Raw genomic sequence first — 16,155 nt, forward strand, 5'->3', positions numbered from 1 at the left:
GAGAGCACACTATGCAGTTTAAAATGGGTTTCATTCATCCTACATTAGGTTGAATATATTTACTACCCACAGCCTACTAAAATCACTTCAATAAGGGGGAAGAAAAAAAAAAGATACACTGGATCACTGAGACATCCTCCAATTACACTTGCTTGAGGAGTGTAACACAAGCAGCATGGGCAAGAAGCCTCTTTGGAGGTCAGACTGGGCTTAAAGTGTGTCACCAGCACATGCCACAGCTGCTATTGGTGGCACAGACAGAGCTGTCAACACCAGCAGATCCAAAAAGCAGTGGTTGCAACAGTCCTGCCCTGGCAGAATGGAGCATGCCCTCCCTGCACACAGCTCACCCACCTGCCTGCCTCTGCCCAGAGACCTTATCCAGAGGTGAGACCAGCCAGTCCACAGCTGTGGGTAGGGAGCTGCAGGGGAAGGCAGGACCTGGAGCCCCATCAGTGCCACTGTCAGGGCTGCTGACATGTTTCTTTCGCCCAGCAGAGCTAAAACTTGTACTCATCCTTCCCTGATTTTCTCTGAATTCTTGGTATGCAGAGAAGACTCTGTCTTGGCTGCTTTTGCCTTCTGACAGATGCTGAGATGCTAAGTCCTTCACTTAGATCTCATCATTTGAAAGTGAGAAACCAAATGACAGTTGGAAATGGAGGAAAGCATGATTTCTTCTCCCTGTTTCTGAGTACAGACCAGACAGGATTGAATTCCTGGAGGATGTGAGGCTGGATTTTCAACTGTGTTTAGGCTTCAGAGATGCAGAGACATAACTCTTAATAAAATAGCCCAAATCATGACCGTGGGGCAGGCGCCCATCTATCTGCATTATCACACTGCTAAAAAATTTGGCTCCTGCTGAGCAACAGCAATCTATAATTCACTCACCCCAAAAATACACTCTCCCATTTAATATATTGGTTACTGTTTTTACAGTCTTTTTCTCCTGTTATGGTTGTATTCACACTCAAGGTTGCTGAAGTTAACTGATAAATAATAAAATGTGGGGTTTATAAATTTCAAATGAAATTCCACTTTTTATCTCAGCGTGGACTGACACACGCACCAAGGGAAAAAAGTTATCACTAGGAATAGTTGGCATTCTCTGTAACATAACAAATCTACAAAAGACAGCCTATCACAACACATGTGAGTTATTGCTAAAATAAATGGGATAAGCACAGCATGTTCTCCTGGTTATCAAAGGAGAATTATCAAATACAGAGTAAAGGCCATGCCTGCCTGCAAGCCACCAAAGCTGGATGGCTACACTATCCAGCAGAGTGAGTTTTTCTTTAATAATAAAAGGTAAAAACCACAAATGTAACAGAGATGAAAAATCAATGATGGAGCTAAGGCTTCCTGCTTGCCGATTTAAATCGTGAATCAGACTGATGCTCTTTAAATCACTGTGATGAATGGGTTGGGCTGTGAGGCACCAGTGAGCTGAAGGGAGCCTTGATGGTCCCACTGCCTGAAGGCAGGAGAAGTCCTGCAAGGGGAAGTTTATAAGGAGGCTGCCCGGGCAGCCCAGGGCATGCGTTCAAAGAGAAAAACTCAGGAGCAGTGTGATAGCTGGGAGCTGCACATCAGTGGGGGATTTCAATTGTTCAATAAAACATCTATACATACAAGAAACTTGCTTCTCTGGCCTGCCCCTTCTTAGCGGCCGAAGGGATATCGAGGGATTTTTCCGGGCCCTTGCTTCGAGCTGTGCCCAGTGCAGTGGGAGACGGTTACTGCCCGTGCAGACGCTTGCCTGGCTGAGCGGGGTGATGCGGGGTGAAGGCAGCAGACAGCAGGAGCTGCTCACGCTGCGGAGGAAGAGCACACCCACGCCAGGGTGTGTGGGAACAACGCGCAGGAGCTGGCAGAGGATGCAAGGGGAACGGGCAAACGATGGGACAGGGATGGGAAGAAAGCAAGAGGTGCAGGGCTGGGGGGCGAATTCACACCACGGGCCGTATATGTGTGCCAGACATGGTACTGCAGTCAGCAGTGGGGCAGGGAATTGGGAAACCAGGCTGTGGGTGCTGGCCACCTGATGGAGCTGGGGCAGCAAGGGCCCTAGGAGGTATCGCTGCACTCTGGAGAGACACGGAGCAGTTTCGGGACATGCAGTGGTGACAGGGGAGGGGTGCCTGGCAGCCCTGGGGCTGTGGGACAAACAGGGGACTCCTTCCTGAGGACGGTGTCGAGGCAGGGGATGTGCCCCACCTCCAAGCTGGAGCTGAGCCTGCCCTTCCCTCCCCGGCCCCTCCAGCTCGGCCGCCCTCGCCTGGCACCTCCCGTCTCGGCGGGATCAGCCCTGAGTGGATGTGACATCCATCCGGATGAGCAGGGAGCCCCCCCGGCCGGGGGGGAGCCGGCGGAGCCGCCCGCCCGCCCGCTCCCTCGCGCCGCGCCCCCCCTACCCGGGCAGGGGCCCCGCGCCCGTCTCGCCGCACCGGCACACCAGAGCCGCTCCGCGGCCCCGCCGGGCACCCACCGGTGCCACTGCAGCCCGGTGCCGCCACCCGCCGGTCACCGCTGCCGGGAGTGCGCGGAGCCGCCCCGACCCCCGCAACAACTGCTGCAACTTTCCCCGCTCCGGCCTCCGGTCCCCGCCGCGCCTCGCTCCTTACCGGCAGTGCCGCCGCATCCTCGGCGCTGCCCACGGCACGGCACGGCACGGCACGGCACGGCACGGCACGGCACGGCACGGCACGGCACGGCACGGCACGGCGCCACTGGCCCCAGCCCGCCGCTCTCCGCCGCGCTAATCCTGGCCCGGTCCTGTCACTCCGCCCCGCTGACAGCCCCGACAGCCAATGGGAGACCCCCACCGGGCGCCGCGCCCCGCCCTACCTGGTGGCACCGGCGCGCGGAGCAGCAGTGACCGCACCGGCCCGGGGGTGCGTGGCCCCGTGTGCGGGCGGGCGTGTTTCCGTGCAGCACCGCGCACGTCCCCGTGTCCCCGTCCTGGTGCAGCGCCATGCACGGCCTCGCGCCCGGTGTACCACCCCGCAGGCCCGGTGTGCACATCCCCCCGTGCCAGTGTGAACCCGGTCTCACGTGCTGGCAGGCGCGACCCCGTCTGCCGGTGTGCACGTCCCGGTGTGACACCACGTACGTCCCCGTGTCCTGGCGCGCACAGCTCCTGTCATCAGCGTGCACAATGCCATGCGTGGCACACCCCTGCTCAGCAGCACCCAAGTTCCCGCATGACCGTGGGCACATGTCCTCATGTATGAGTGTGCACAGCCGTGTGTTACGTCCTGTGCTGCAGGGTACAGGCTACACCCACACCCCACGGCTGCTTGGGGACCGTGAGGATGAGAAGACAAAAGCTGCCGTGTGGCCCAGGCCACTGGCCACCTCCAGCAGGCTGCTGGCTCTTGCCCCAGAGCACAAGCCCTGTGCTGGGGACTTGCCTCTCCACAGGTCCTCACCCTAAACACATGGTGGCCACAGGTCCCAAGGTGTTTCAGGCCACCACAGACTTTACATCACCACACACCCCAAGGATGGGAAACACCACCCCAGTCACAGGAAAGCATTTCATGCTACAAGGGGGGAAAGAAACCCCCATCTTTTGCATCTTACCCAGGCGTGGGGACTCTGTTGACACCAGAGGTGTGTGTGTGAGCAGAGCTCACGTGGGGCAGCCGGGTGCCAAGGTGAGGGGTGCTATGGCATGGCCCCCTGCCACTGTGCTGGGTCCACAGGCAGCAGCTGCTGGAGCTGGCAGCCAGTGCTCCCTGCCTGCCCAGCCTGTGCGATCGATGCACTATTAAACAGCACTTTATTACCCAGTCCAGCAATCATTATTAAATGTGTGTGAGGAGAGGCCCAGGGGAGCTGGGGCCTCACATGCATACTGTGCCTGCAAGAGGAATTTGGGGAATGGTGCCCCCCCTTGCTGCTTCCCCTGCCTGCAACAAGCCCACCTCAATGTCTGCCTGCCCTCACTATCACCCAGTGTGTCCCCTTCTCCCCTCCCAAGCACAGGGACATGGGGACAAAGCAGCAGGCTAGGCAGGCTCTCCTCATATTTAATGCATCAGTAGCATTGCAGTGCTGCCATTTTCTCCCTCCTTCTCTGGGATCCTGCCTGTGCTGGGCCCCTCTCCCCCACACTGGGGACTGGAGGTCCCTGAGCTGCCTCACACACAGCCAGCTTTCGCAGCACACTCCAAGAAGCTGGGCTAATTAGGGACCTTGCTGCTGCAGGATCAACGACCTGATTCCTTCAGCAGCTTCCTGATGGCAGGAGGGCAGGGAGGGGGAAGGCTTTTCTGTAAGCCGCAGATGGAGTGACAAATTTAACCAAGTGGAAGAGCTCAAAGCTCTCCCAGTGTGTCTGTACCAGGACAAAGCATGCCTGTGCCTTCCCAGCACCTGCCGGTAGCCCTGCAGAGGGTAAGGGAGAGGTCTTCTCCTGTCACCCTGGCTGGAGATCCAGGCCACCCATAGAAAACATTTCCTTCCAAACTATTCATGTTTTCCCCTACAGTAGCTGTTCTCTCCCTTACCGCACCCTGCTTCATATCTCCCATCACCTTCCCACAGCCCTGTAACTCCTGAGGGATGTGCCCACATACACGGGTCCAGCCAGCACTGTCATAAGCCCCTCTGGATCAGGATTTAGCCCTGGCTCCCCTGGTCCCTCATGCTGTGAATCCCTCCCCAGCTGATGCAGGGCAGAAGGGGGCAGGGAACCCCTCTGACAGATGACAGAAGGGGACAAGGAGAGCCCCCCCATGCTTTACCCTACAGGTCCAACCCAGTGGGCTTAGCTAGAGAGCCAGGAGTGCAGGGCACGGGGAACCCTCTTTACTGTCACTTGGGTACTTCAGCACCTCCAGTCCCTGCCTGCAGGCACCACATCCTTCCTGCATGAGCGTCCAGCCAGTTCCTCAAGCCCAGCCACAGGCAGCTTCCAGGAGTTTTCCAACTATTGCCAGCAATGCCCTTGATCATATTCACAAGTCCGCAACACAGCTCTCTCCCCCCGAGGCCAGAACTGTGATGAACTTCGTGCTTGGAAGAGATGAACATGGGATGCCATAGTGTCCTGGCAACTGTGCAGATCTCGATGATGTCTGGGAGCCAGTAGACAAGAGCTCCTTCCTCCAGCTGGCTCCAGGAGGGGCTGATGTTCAGCCTGTCCTGAAGCACACAGATCAGCCTCTAGAAAGGCACTTCTGCAGCTGCAACTCCACTTGGAGTAAACACCCTGGTGCACCTCAGGGCTGCTCCTCTGAGCATAGCAGGGTTGTCAGAGCTATTTCTTCTGGCACAGCTTGTGCTTCAGGCACTGCAAGGGGCATAAAAACCATATTCTGCCTCACTGCTGCCAAAGTCAGTGGGGCTGTACTTTGGACAGTCACTCCAGCAGATCGGTGTTCCTCACCCAGCTCACTGGAAACAGCAACCCCACAGGAGATGGGTCCCAGTGAGGGCAAAGGAAGCTGAACTCCTTGTCTCTGCATTAAGGTTACAGGGCAACTAGTTAGGTTGCATATGATCCCTCCAGGCCTAGACTTAACTATGGGGCTCTAATGAATGATTTATGCCTCCGGTGCCAACACCCAACCACTGTATATTTAAAAAGCCACTGCAGTATAAGCTAAGTCTTTAATGGGCTGACGCACTTATCTGTTATTCCACCAGGCTGGTGGTTAAGGATAAATGGTGAAAATACCCTTCCTTGACAGTCTGTTATACAGATGCTGCTTTATAGCTTACTCAGGGTAAAAAGGCAGTGCTGGAGATTCTGCCTGCCCCCCCCCCCCCTTAGGTTTCTGCCTAGACCTGGATCGGAGAGAGCACACCTGCACTGTCCTGTGCACCTTGCAGCTCTCTTGCATGGGGCAGGCACATGGGACCACAGCAGGATTCTTAAGGGTGTAGGACACTCTGAAAAAGGACACAGACTCCAAAATTACTTACCAGAGAGAAGAGCCAGTGCAGACTACAGTCTATGTGAGTCTATGCTGCCTGCCCTCCCCACTGTCCCAGATCCCCACCTGAGGCTGCCCCTTCCTGCAGGAGGGACCCAAGCTTGAAAGAGCAGAGGCATATAGAGAGGAGGTAGCAAACTCTGTGTGCTGGGCCTCAGAGTGAGCTGTAACAAAATATTTCTGTAACACCCCAGGAACACCTGCTGTTACAGAAATCCCCTCAGACTCTGTCCCAGTCAGACAGCAAGCAGGCTTCCACCTGCACTGGCGTTGCTCAGTCAAGATGAAGGCAGAAATGCTAGTATGGTAAAACCTGTCCTGAGGACGTGGGAGGTGGGTCCTCAGCACAGCTTGAGCCATAAATAATCTCCCTACACAACAGTTAGGGGAACAATTGTGTGGGAGTATCTCATGGTAAAAAGATGCTCAGGGAAAAGATGGTCTTGAAGGAAAGCAAGAAATTTCTGTCTGGTGGGGTGCAGACTCCACTGAGGATGGAGCTTCCTGGCTGCCAGCAGGTCATTCAGACCCACCTCACCATGGTGAGTCACTACACCAATGAGAAAAATTTAGTCCAAAACAATTCATATCACCAGTTCTCTGGTGTAGATCCCCAGGACATGGCTTGTGCTGCAGCACAGATCTCTGGAACTGCTCTCTAGCTAATCTCTGCAACAGTAAGAAGTGATCCCTTTCCCTCACCTTCAGCCTCAAGATTCACATGGAGAAAGGTGAAAGGGTGTAAGGGAGAGTAAAAGCAATGAATACAGGGAGTATTTTATGCAGAAAAGAAACAGCAAGCCCCAGGCACACAGCCTGAACCAACACAAGGAGAATGTGGTCACATATAGAATTGTAAAAAAAGCTATGAGAACCCTAAAAGGTCAGTGAAGCAGCAGTAATCACAATCGTAGTGAGGAAATGGAGCAAAACCTGTCACCATGGAGGTGTGTGGAGACACATGCAAAGAACATGCCAAAAGCTTGGAAGCAGTGGATTTATGAGGGGGATGCTACAGAACAACCCTGCATTGGTGTGTGGCTAGGAGCTCCTCGAGCATATTACTCTTCCAACCCTGACTTGCACAACTTGGCCTTGCTTCACTTTTTTTTTAGCCCTGACTCAGATTCTCTTCTCAGTAAGAGAAAGGGGAAGGTGGCACATACAGGAAAGAACTGAACAGAAGGCATCATATGTTCCTGTTTCACCACCTTAAAAGTGGCTCCTGGTGGCACTGTGTAATCTCAGCACTCACTGAGAGCAGTTTGCTCTAAGTTAAACACTTTCACCCATGTAACCAAGAAGACCAGCTGTGGTCCACTTCAACTCTAAGCGTGATGGAGTGTGTCAGACTTATCCTGCAGCCAGAAAGAATATGGAGTCAGATCCTTTGAAAGAACCTGTGAGATTCCAAGGAAAAACAGTGTTGAGAGACTCAACTTCTGGGGTGTTGCATGCACCCACCTCTTATCTTAAGTAATGAACACTGCAGGCTACTGGTGTCCTTGAGAAGACCTTGCATCTTGCCCCACTTGAGACTAGTAGAAAACTGTAAAGGAAATGCCCCCAAAGTCTTTGCAAGGCTAAAGGTGTTTAACCAGCAAAGTGCTAAGCCATCAATACCAGGTGATTGATAGCATTGACTTAACATCATACTAATCTCTTAATCGAGGAAACCCAGCCAACCCCCTAATATACCTTTGACATGGAAATAACTGCATTTTCAATGCAAGGGAAAATTCAAGGAGCATGAGTGGGGAAGACTTGCCCAAGATGAACTGGCGAGTCAGGAGCACCTTAGGAAACCAAAGCCTGGTATTCCTGACTTGAGGTCAGCTCTTCTAACCACAAGACTGACCTCCCTCAGGCCCCAGTTCCCTAAAACTCACCCCTGCTTCCTAAAGGATGAAGTCAAAACCAAACTACTTCTCTAGACTCTTCAAAAGTACAGCTAGTCACCAACACTGCCTCACAGCAGTGGAGCTGGCTCTGTTCACTTCAGGGGGATGTTCATGAGGATAGAAATGACAGCAGGATCAGACCCAAGGCCTGCCCTGGTTCCAAGAGCAGCCAGCACCATATGTTTCCAAGAAAGATACAAGAAAGCTGAAGCAGCAGTTGTGAGTTAATCTGCTTTCTCCCTCCCAGGGCTCAGCTGGGTGTCTTGTCACTACAGATCAGCTCAAGGCCTGACACAGGAACCCTGCTTTCCCTCATAGGACATCAGTGGCCACTGGGATAACAGGAGATCCATGGGACTGACCAGTGTTCCCTGGTTGTTGAAGGTATCTGTGCAGTACATTTCCCCAGCTGCCCTGCAAGCACTGCAGGTGTCACAGCCCAGCACTGCTTCTAGGAACAGGCAGCTTCAGACACACTTTGTCCAAAAGAGTGTCTTACGAGGGGACAAAACAGAAATTATGACTATGTGCCTGGTGAGTCACAGCAGATGCAGTTCCCCTTTGGAAGGGAAGCACCTCTAAGCTCACCTCATTGATCTTGCAAGGGGCACCCTCTTTAAGCTAGGAACTGGCGCTGCCTGAATGACACCAGAAACACACTGTGCCATAGACCTAACAGGATATATGCTGAAACCATGCCAGTTGGGTTAACTTAAGTGCCTGTCAGCTCCAGTTCCCCATCTCTCATGTCCTGAGGCTTACCCCTGAACTCATAGCACTTACAGACACTAGTACACTTGCACGTGAACAGGACCACAACCCTTCTTTATTCCTTTTTAGAAAATAAATTAAGAAAATTGGTTGGTCTTACAGGAATAGTTGTGATAATCTTTTCTACATCCTCTTTAAAATCTAGAAGCTAGCAGCTATCCAAGCTTATAGCAGGAAGTTTTTAGCCTAAGCTCTGCCCTCATCCTACTGCTTGACTAGCAAGGTGAATTCCCCTGGTCTTATAGGATCTCCCTGACATTAGGGCCAACTCAGGAAGCTGTTTTAGCAGAGCAGTTTGCAGTCTTAGGACTCAACTAGAAACATGCACCCATGCACCTAGCAGAAGCTTAAAAAGAAGACTTAGAGACACCTCTCAAGACAAATGCAGACCCACCTTAGGCAAAGCATATCTTACCAGAACAGCAAAAGCTTGCTGCAACTCTTGACCGAGAAGAGGAGACCAAAGCTCTAGTCCTTCAAGCTTGCTTACTTTGAGTTTTCCCTTCAGTGCTAAGATACAGTAGATAACACTACCCAAGCCCTGTACTGCAGTGCTGTACAGCCATACCACAACCATCCTACATATAGGAAAACTTTACAGACACAAGCACAAAAGTAGTACTGTCTAGGTATCCTTACCATTGGTGAAGTCCTAGGTTGCTAGCTCCACTGGACATCCTGATGGTATAAAGCATGCACCCTTACAATGCAGTAACAGGCTCTAATGCTCTTTCTACATCTGCAGCAACCTGTAAAGAAGAAAAAGAAATCTGATCATTTCACAGCTGGAAACTGCCCACAATGTCTAGTACTCAACACATACAGCTTAATAGCCATAGCCTCAAACCAACCAACCTACTAGCTCTGCCACAGACAAACAGCTGCTAAGGCCCTGGGGGCACTAATAAACCTTAGTGGCCTTAACCAGCCTCACCTGGAGCCTCCACCAATCCCACCCATAGGCCCAGGACTCTATTTAAGCTCAGTCTGGGGCTCTTGGTTGTTGTTAAGAAATGTTGTAGGAGTGCTGGTCTTCAATTTAGCTCAGTTAAGCTAGCCTCATGTTGGCCTATGAGTACTGCTGATTTCAGCCCTACTGCATCACTATGGCCTTGCCTGTTAACCATAGGGCTGTGCCTGACCCTGGTTGCTCTCACTGGGTACTGTTCAAGTACTGAGTGGCTGGTCACTGGCTAAGGAGGCCTCTGCCCTTTTAGACAGCCACCCTTGCTGTGCCCTGACACAGCTGTCATGTTCACTCTTCTCAATCTTGCTTGTGTGCCCCTAAATGCTGAAACAGCAAACTCAGGGCTACACTGAGCTCAGGGGCTAAAAAGGTTTGTCAGAACAAGCACCCTGCTGCACTTACTGTGGTGTTCTGCTAGGGAACTTGTTTTCAGGCTGCAGAATTGAAAAGCTGTTTGTTGTTTCCCATGGCAATACTGACCCTGAGAACTGTATCTGGAAAAGAGCCAGCACCACCTGAGAGGCTGCAGTGCCCCAGCCCTGGCACAAGGACCGCTGTCCTGCAAGCAGGCTGCAGTGAGCTGGATTAGGTGTGATTCCTGAATAGTGCTGTGAGTGGCTCAGCAGAGATGGCTCTGCCTTGGCACCAGATCCTAAACGTAGGAGAGTCTTCACCTTCTCCACATGCAGTGCAAGAAAAGGTTGGAATGCAACAGAGGCCAAACAAACACAGCCATGTCTCACTTCTGCCTCTATTATAACAGTGCCTCCTGACCTCCTTGTGGTACCCAGAATCTGTCTGGGCTGACTCTCAGCCCTCCTCTGAGCCCTGCTACCAGCAGGCTTCTGGGGAAGGGACTCAGCCAGCCCAGCTGGATCAGATGAAATGAAAAGCATAGGCAGAGGTTGGTAAGGGACCAGAGCAGGTCCCACCTGCCAGCCCAGCACACATGTGGCTCAGGAAGGATTATAAGCCCTCCACAACACAGCTCCTCCAAGCAAGAACTCAACACAAGCTGGGGGCTCCCAGCCAGGTCTGGTTTGGCACAGAAAGCCTTCAACGAAGGCCAGATGTAATTGAGCGTTGCGCTCCCTTGCTCACTGATGCTCCCTCACCTCCTATCCAGACCAAGACCGCTATTTCAAAAAGCCTCCTTGTAGCCAAATACAGTCACAATCATTCACTTACAGGGGCAATATTGACTCCCTGCCAGGTGCCACACTTCTATTTCACAGCAGGATCTCAAGAACAGAGTGAGCACAGGGCTGAAACCTCCTGGTCTAGAAGCAGGATCAGGACTCCCAGAGCTTTTTGTGCCCCCACCTCAGGGGAAGGAAGGGCTGTTCCAGGCCATGGCTGGGCCCATTCTCAGCTCCTTTAGAAAATTGAAAGTCTCTGCCTCATTTCTCCTTCTGTAAATAAGAAAAGCACTGGGCTTACTCAGGGAGCCACTGGGACCCTCAAGGGACAGGTGCTACATGTCCAGGGGCAGACAGGTAGCGTGAGTAGCTACTCCCAGAGGACAGGCGCTGGGGTAAGAAGACCTTTCCCCAAATCAGCCTCCACATGGGGAGGGAATGAGCAAACCAGGGTGCATAGACAGGTCATTGCTTGCCAGGGAACTTGTTCCAGGGAATTCAGGACCAGGGATCTGGGACTCGTTCACTGTATGTAGGCCCTGCTCTTTTGCCAGGTGGATCTTTAATAGTGCCTGTTGCCAGCAGTGAGCAGCAGCTTGGTGCTGCTGCACAAGGCGGCAGGGCTCAGATCCGAGCCAGGGATGGGGTCACCCATCAGGGCCAGCTCTGAGGCGTGGTGTGTCGGTACGTGTGCCGTACGAACGGGGGGCCTTCCTCGCAAACCGGCAGCGGGGAAACAGCAGCGTCTGCTTCTGCGGGAGCCCTCCCTGAAGTCGTTATGGCAACTGAGCCGGCAGGAGCCCGGGCCGCTTCTCCGCGGGGGCTGCCGGCAAAGGGATGGGCCCCGCTCGCTCCCCGGGGCTACAGGGGCAGGCGGGGCACCGGCGGGAGACCGAAGCGCGAAGGGCTTGTTGGCAGGATCGCGGTATGCGGGCTGGGGGCGGCGGCAGTCCCATCCCAGACCCTGGGGTTGGGGGGGCATCCAGGTATCAGCGGAGGAACGGGGACCCAGCGGCTGCCGGCCGGGGATGCTGTGAGAACTGTGAGCCCCGGGGACCGGCCTTTCCTAGGGGTCCCTCCGCTCCTGCGGGCGGAGAGAGGGCGGCAGAGCCCTACGAGAGGGCAGCGGGGCCGGGCGGGGGGGGGGGGGGGGGGCGGGTAGGGGGGGGTCTGGCGGGGCCAGGGGGCGGTGCCGTCTCTCACCGGCAGCGGCGGGTCCCGGCGGGTCCCGGCTCCGCGTGGTGCTGAACGGACAGCGCCGCCGCGCCGCGCATGCGCGAGGCCGCCCGCCGGGGAAGGGGCGCGCGCTGGGGACCGGGGAACTGGGGCAGCTGGTGCGCGCCGGGGAGCCGGGGCAGCCGCGGGGCGGGAGCAACTGGTGTGCGCTGGGAACTGGGATCGTGGGGAGCTGGGGCGACTGGTGTGCGCTGGGGAACCGGTGTGCACTAGGGAACTGGGATAACTGGGGAACTGGGACAGGTGGTGCGCACGGGGAGCTGGTGCGCACGGGGAGCTGGGGTAACGCTGGGAGCGGCCTGCGGCGGCCGCTGGGACACCAGTGGGACCTATGACCGTCGGGCCCCGCTGGCCTTCCCGCAGCGCCGGAGCCGCTCTCCTCCGCCCGGTGCCCCGGCCTGGCAGGGCCGAGCCCTCCCCGCCGCCCCGAGGGCTGCCGTCATCCGGGGGCTCCCGGCGCCTCCCGGCCTGGCCCCGGTAACCGGCGCGCTGCCGCCGGGGCGAGGTGAGGGGGCGTGGCCGGGGGCGTGGCGGTGGGGAGCGCGCACTTCCGCCCGCCGGCGTGACGTCACGCCTGGACGCTGGCGTCGGGGGTGGGGAGAGGCGCAGCCTTATGGAGCGGCCGGGGGCTCCCCGGCGGGGCGGCAGGTATCGGGCCGGGGGAGGCGGGGGCAGGGTTGACGCCTCGCTGCGGGGCGTGCAGGCCTCGGTGGGGCTCCCGCGGCCCCCCTCGCGGTGGCGGCGGGGCAGCCCGGGAGTTGGGCCCGGGGACGGCTCTGGGGCCAAGCGGGGCCCAGGGGGGTGACGGAGGAGGAATAGCTGTGGGCGAGGCCCCCCCCCCCCAGCTGCAGGTTCTGCTGGGGTGGATACTCGCCGCGGCCTGGGGGGCTCGGGGCTGCTGGGACCTCTCTGCGCCTTCCTCGGCCACTGCTCGCCCTTCCCCTCGGCGCCCGAGGCCGCCGTCTCCGCAGCGGCCTCGTCTCCGCAGAGATGCTGTGTTCCGCTCCTCGGAAGGAGACCTGTCTGGGGGGAGCCCACAGCCTTACTGCTACCCACGGGAAGGAGCAGGTGCTTGCCTTCTCCCCCTTGCAAGGTGCCCGAGTGGCCCGGCACTGGATGCAGGGGGCTAGCTGCCGGGTAGAGTGATGCTTAGACGTGAAAGCTAGGCACAGCTACCGTGTGGGTGGTACGGTAATGCTGCAGCAGTTGCTGCTTTGCTGATGGAACTGGACTCCTTAAGCATGTGGTGGAAAGCCTCACCCGAGCTCTGCTGGAGGGCAGTGCAGGCAGGTGGACTCGGATGCCTGAGCAGTGAACGTCCCAGGCTGGGGAGGAGGTGATGCAGGTGGCAGGTGTGTGCCCTGCTGATGGCTAGCCAAGGGGATTTACCCTCTGGGCTGTTGGTGGTAGTCGTCACTGAGTCTCTTTTTCTGGCTGTTTCTCCTAGAGACACCTGGCAGTAGATGTGAGGTGACCTAGCCTGGCTCCCACTGTAGCCTGGCTCCCTGGCATCTGATGATGAGTTTGACCCCCTCCAGGGGATGCCTCCTGGACCTGCCCTGGGAAGACATCTTGGTTCCACATATCCTCTGTCATCTGCCACTGCAGCAGCTCCTGAGCCTGCAGAGGGTCAGCAAGTCATTCCAGTCTCTCATCCAGCTGTACTTGGCCAACATGCGCTGCTTTGACTCAAGCCAGGTATTGGATGGCTCTGAGGCTGGGGGACACACAGGTGGCCTACTGCTTGGTAGCCAACAGGGGAGCATCTGACTCTGTGGAGAAAAGAAACCCTCAGCGAGGAGGCTGGTTTCTGCTCAGGAGCTTGGGTTAATGGCTTGGGTGTCAGACTGGACAGATGAGCTCAGGGAGGAGAGGTGGTGATTCAGGGCCTAGCAATGCCAGTGTCTTTAGCAAGAGGCCTTGGGAGGAGTGAGCCTGGAAGCTCCACCCAGGCCATTATGGGGCACTGGCTGGCAGAAACACAGACTGGCTCCAGAGTGGCACGGCCTGTCTGACCTCACGGAGGTTGTACAATAGGGTGGGTCTGACAGGAGATAACAGTGTGCCTGGTCTTCAGGGAGAGCCTGTGCTGGCTCTGGGAGACACTGCTTGGGACTTGGAAAGAGGAGTAGCTGCACTTCTGTGAGGACACAGAGTGGTCTAGTAAGGTTTTTGGAAAGCAGAGGTGTGGCGCTTCATCATGAATATATAAATGCAGCAGTGATGATGGGGGATGGAGAAGCCAGAGCATCTTCTAGCTTGTGGCAGTAGCGCTGGTATGAGGGTAGGAGAGCCTGACAGTAGGGTTTGTCCTGGGATGAGGAGAGGAGGTGGCTTTGGTTACCACTGTCACAGTGGAAGAGAGGAGTGGGGAGAGTATTTGCTGAGATTATTTGGCTGATCTGAAACCCCGGGGGATGTCTTATTCTACCTGGGTTCCCTACACAGATCGGACCTGCCATCCCTCGAGCTGCTTTTGTTAACCTGCTGAAGGACAACGAAGTGCTGCAGAAGCTGGCACTCCAGAACTGCTCTGACTGGCTGACAGACAGGGAGCTGCTCCCGGTCATCGGGCAGAACCACCACCTGCACCAGATCCAGCTGAAGGGCTGTGCCCAACTCAGCCGCCACGCGCTGGTGGCCATCTCGCTGAGCTGCCCCAACCTGCGCTGGCTCTCCCTGGCTCACTGTGAGTGGGTGGACAGCCTGTCCCTGCGCAGCCTGGCTGACCACTGCAAGGCGCTGGAGGCTGTGGACCTGACGGCTTGTCGCCAGCTGAAGGACGAGGCCATCTGCTACCTGGTGCAGAAGTGCAGCAGGCTCAAGTCTTTGTCGCTGGCTGTCAATGCCAATGTGGGCGATGCGGCGGTTGAGGAGATTGCCAAGTGCTGCCCCGAGCTGGAACACCTGGACCTCACAGGGTGTCTGCGAGTCAAGAATGACTCCATCAGGTACTGAGCAATGTAAAGGGGAGCCAGGGTGGGGGTGGCGGGTGTCTGGGGTGGGGAGAGGAAGAGAACCAGAGAGAAACATCAGATTTCTTCATGGTGAAAGCAATGAGAGCTCAGTCTGGGGGAGAAGCCACTAGCAGGCCCTTCAGGAAGAGGCACTGACTGCTACTAGCAGCAAATTTCTGGGCATGTTGTGGAGGGTAGGTCTGGGATCTCACCATGTCCCTTGAGTTTCTTGCAGGCCACCAGGGTGCTGCTCCCAAAGGGTGGTGCATGTGTGGCACAGTTGTGAGTGCTGGGCTGCTCAGAGTAGAGAAGAGGATGAGTGGTGCAATTAGGAGTCCTGGTTTGCAACCTGCATGTAGTTTCTTTCTTGGCAGGGTCCTGGCTGAGTACTGTCCCAAGCTGCGCTCTCTGAAGGTGAAGCACTGCCACAACGTGGCTGAGTCCAGCCTGAGCATTCTTCGAAGCCGTGGGGTGGAGTTGGATGTGGAGCCTCCACTGCAGAGGGCTCTCGTTCTCCTGCAGGACGTGGTTGGCTTTGCCCCTTTCATCAACCTCCAGATCTAAAACTGCTGCTGTTGGGGAGGGGGGGGACTGACACAACACTGGGATCCCGGGAGGATGCCAGAACTGGCTGCTGTGGAGACGTGCAGAGGGAGAGGTTGGTCCTGTTGGCAAGGCTGGCCTGAGTGGGGCTCACTCTTCCCTCTGGGGCTGTTTAGCAGCCACTGGGTGTTCATGAGTGGGTTTTGTTGGTGCCTCCGGGGAAAGTAACTCCCTCTGCAGTGGTGTGGAGAGGGTGAGTAACTTGCAGAACACCATGGTGCTGAACAGGCCTTGGCCAGGCCAGCTAATAGCTAGGATTTATTATTTGTTGTATTTTAAATCTCTAAGCAGCAGCTGTCCAGAGAGCAGGAGAACGTGTGATGGGGACTATTCCCTGGGGTGGGTGTGCAGGGCATGCCAACAGAGCTGTGGAACAAAACAGGCCAGCTAGAGCAGGAAGAAGAAAAGCTGCCAGCCCTCCTCTTGGGAGAGGGCAGGCCCCTCTGGGCTCTGGGAGGAGGGCAGAGTGAGCCTAGCTCCAGCCCACAGCCACTGGCCAGCCTGGCACCAAAGGGCTGGCATGGCCCTGGCACAGGCAGTCTGTCTGTCCAGGCCCAGGGTGCTGGTGTAGGCTCGTGCAAAATGGGAGTTATTTTCAGCAGGAACACGCTAGATGAACACCAAACCTAG

At 56.0% G+C, this 16,155-nt stretch overlaps 2 protein-coding genes across 9 annotated transcripts in view; one reads left to right on the top strand and one right to left on the bottom strand.

Moving 5' to 3' along the window:
* Positions 1-11,984, bottom strand: part of PSD (pleckstrin and Sec7 domain containing) — a 48,788-nt gene extending 36,804 nt beyond the window's left edge. For 3 of the 4 annotated variants that reach the window (XM_074907312.1, XM_074907310.1, XM_074907308.1), the window contains exon 1: positions 2,631-2,752. The gene's annotated coding sequence lies outside the window, so the exon portion shown is untranslated. Of the gene's footprint in view, positions 1-2,630; positions 2,753-9,262; positions 9,373-11,932 lie in introns of those variants that run through there. The other variant, XM_074907309.1, reaches the window with a different exon arrangement.
* An 84-nt stretch (positions 11,985-12,068) lies between these two features.
* Positions 12,069-15,491, top strand: FBXL15 (F-box and leucine rich repeat protein 15). Of its 5 annotated transcripts, none has more exons than XM_074907329.1 (4): positions 12,069-12,470; positions 13,413-13,663; positions 14,414-14,916; positions 15,282-15,491. In XM_074907329.1, exons 2-4 carry the CDS (start codon positions 13,481-13,483, stop codon positions 15,484-15,486), a joined length of 891 nt encoding a protein of 296 aa, XP_074763430.1. In that variant the 5' UTR covers positions 12,069-12,470; positions 13,413-13,480; the 3' UTR covers positions 15,487-15,491. The 5 variants fall into 5 exon arrangements, with proteins under 5 accessions (XP_074763430.1, XP_074763428.1, XP_074763432.1 ...); XM_074907327.1 differs by lacking the exon at positions 12,069-12,470 and adding an exon at positions 12,537-12,613; XM_074907331.1 differs by lacking the exon at positions 12,069-12,470 and adding an exon at positions 12,537-12,613 and having other exon boundaries at positions 15,297-15,491.
* The last annotated feature ends 664 nt before the right edge of the window (positions 15,492-16,155 follow it).

The sequence above is a fragment of the Athene noctua genome, chromosome 5, assembly GCF_965140245.1.
Source record: "Athene noctua chromosome 5, bAthNoc1.hap1.1, whole genome shotgun sequence".
Classification (NCBI taxonomy): Eukaryota; Metazoa; Chordata; class Aves; order Strigiformes; family Strigidae; genus Athene; species Athene noctua.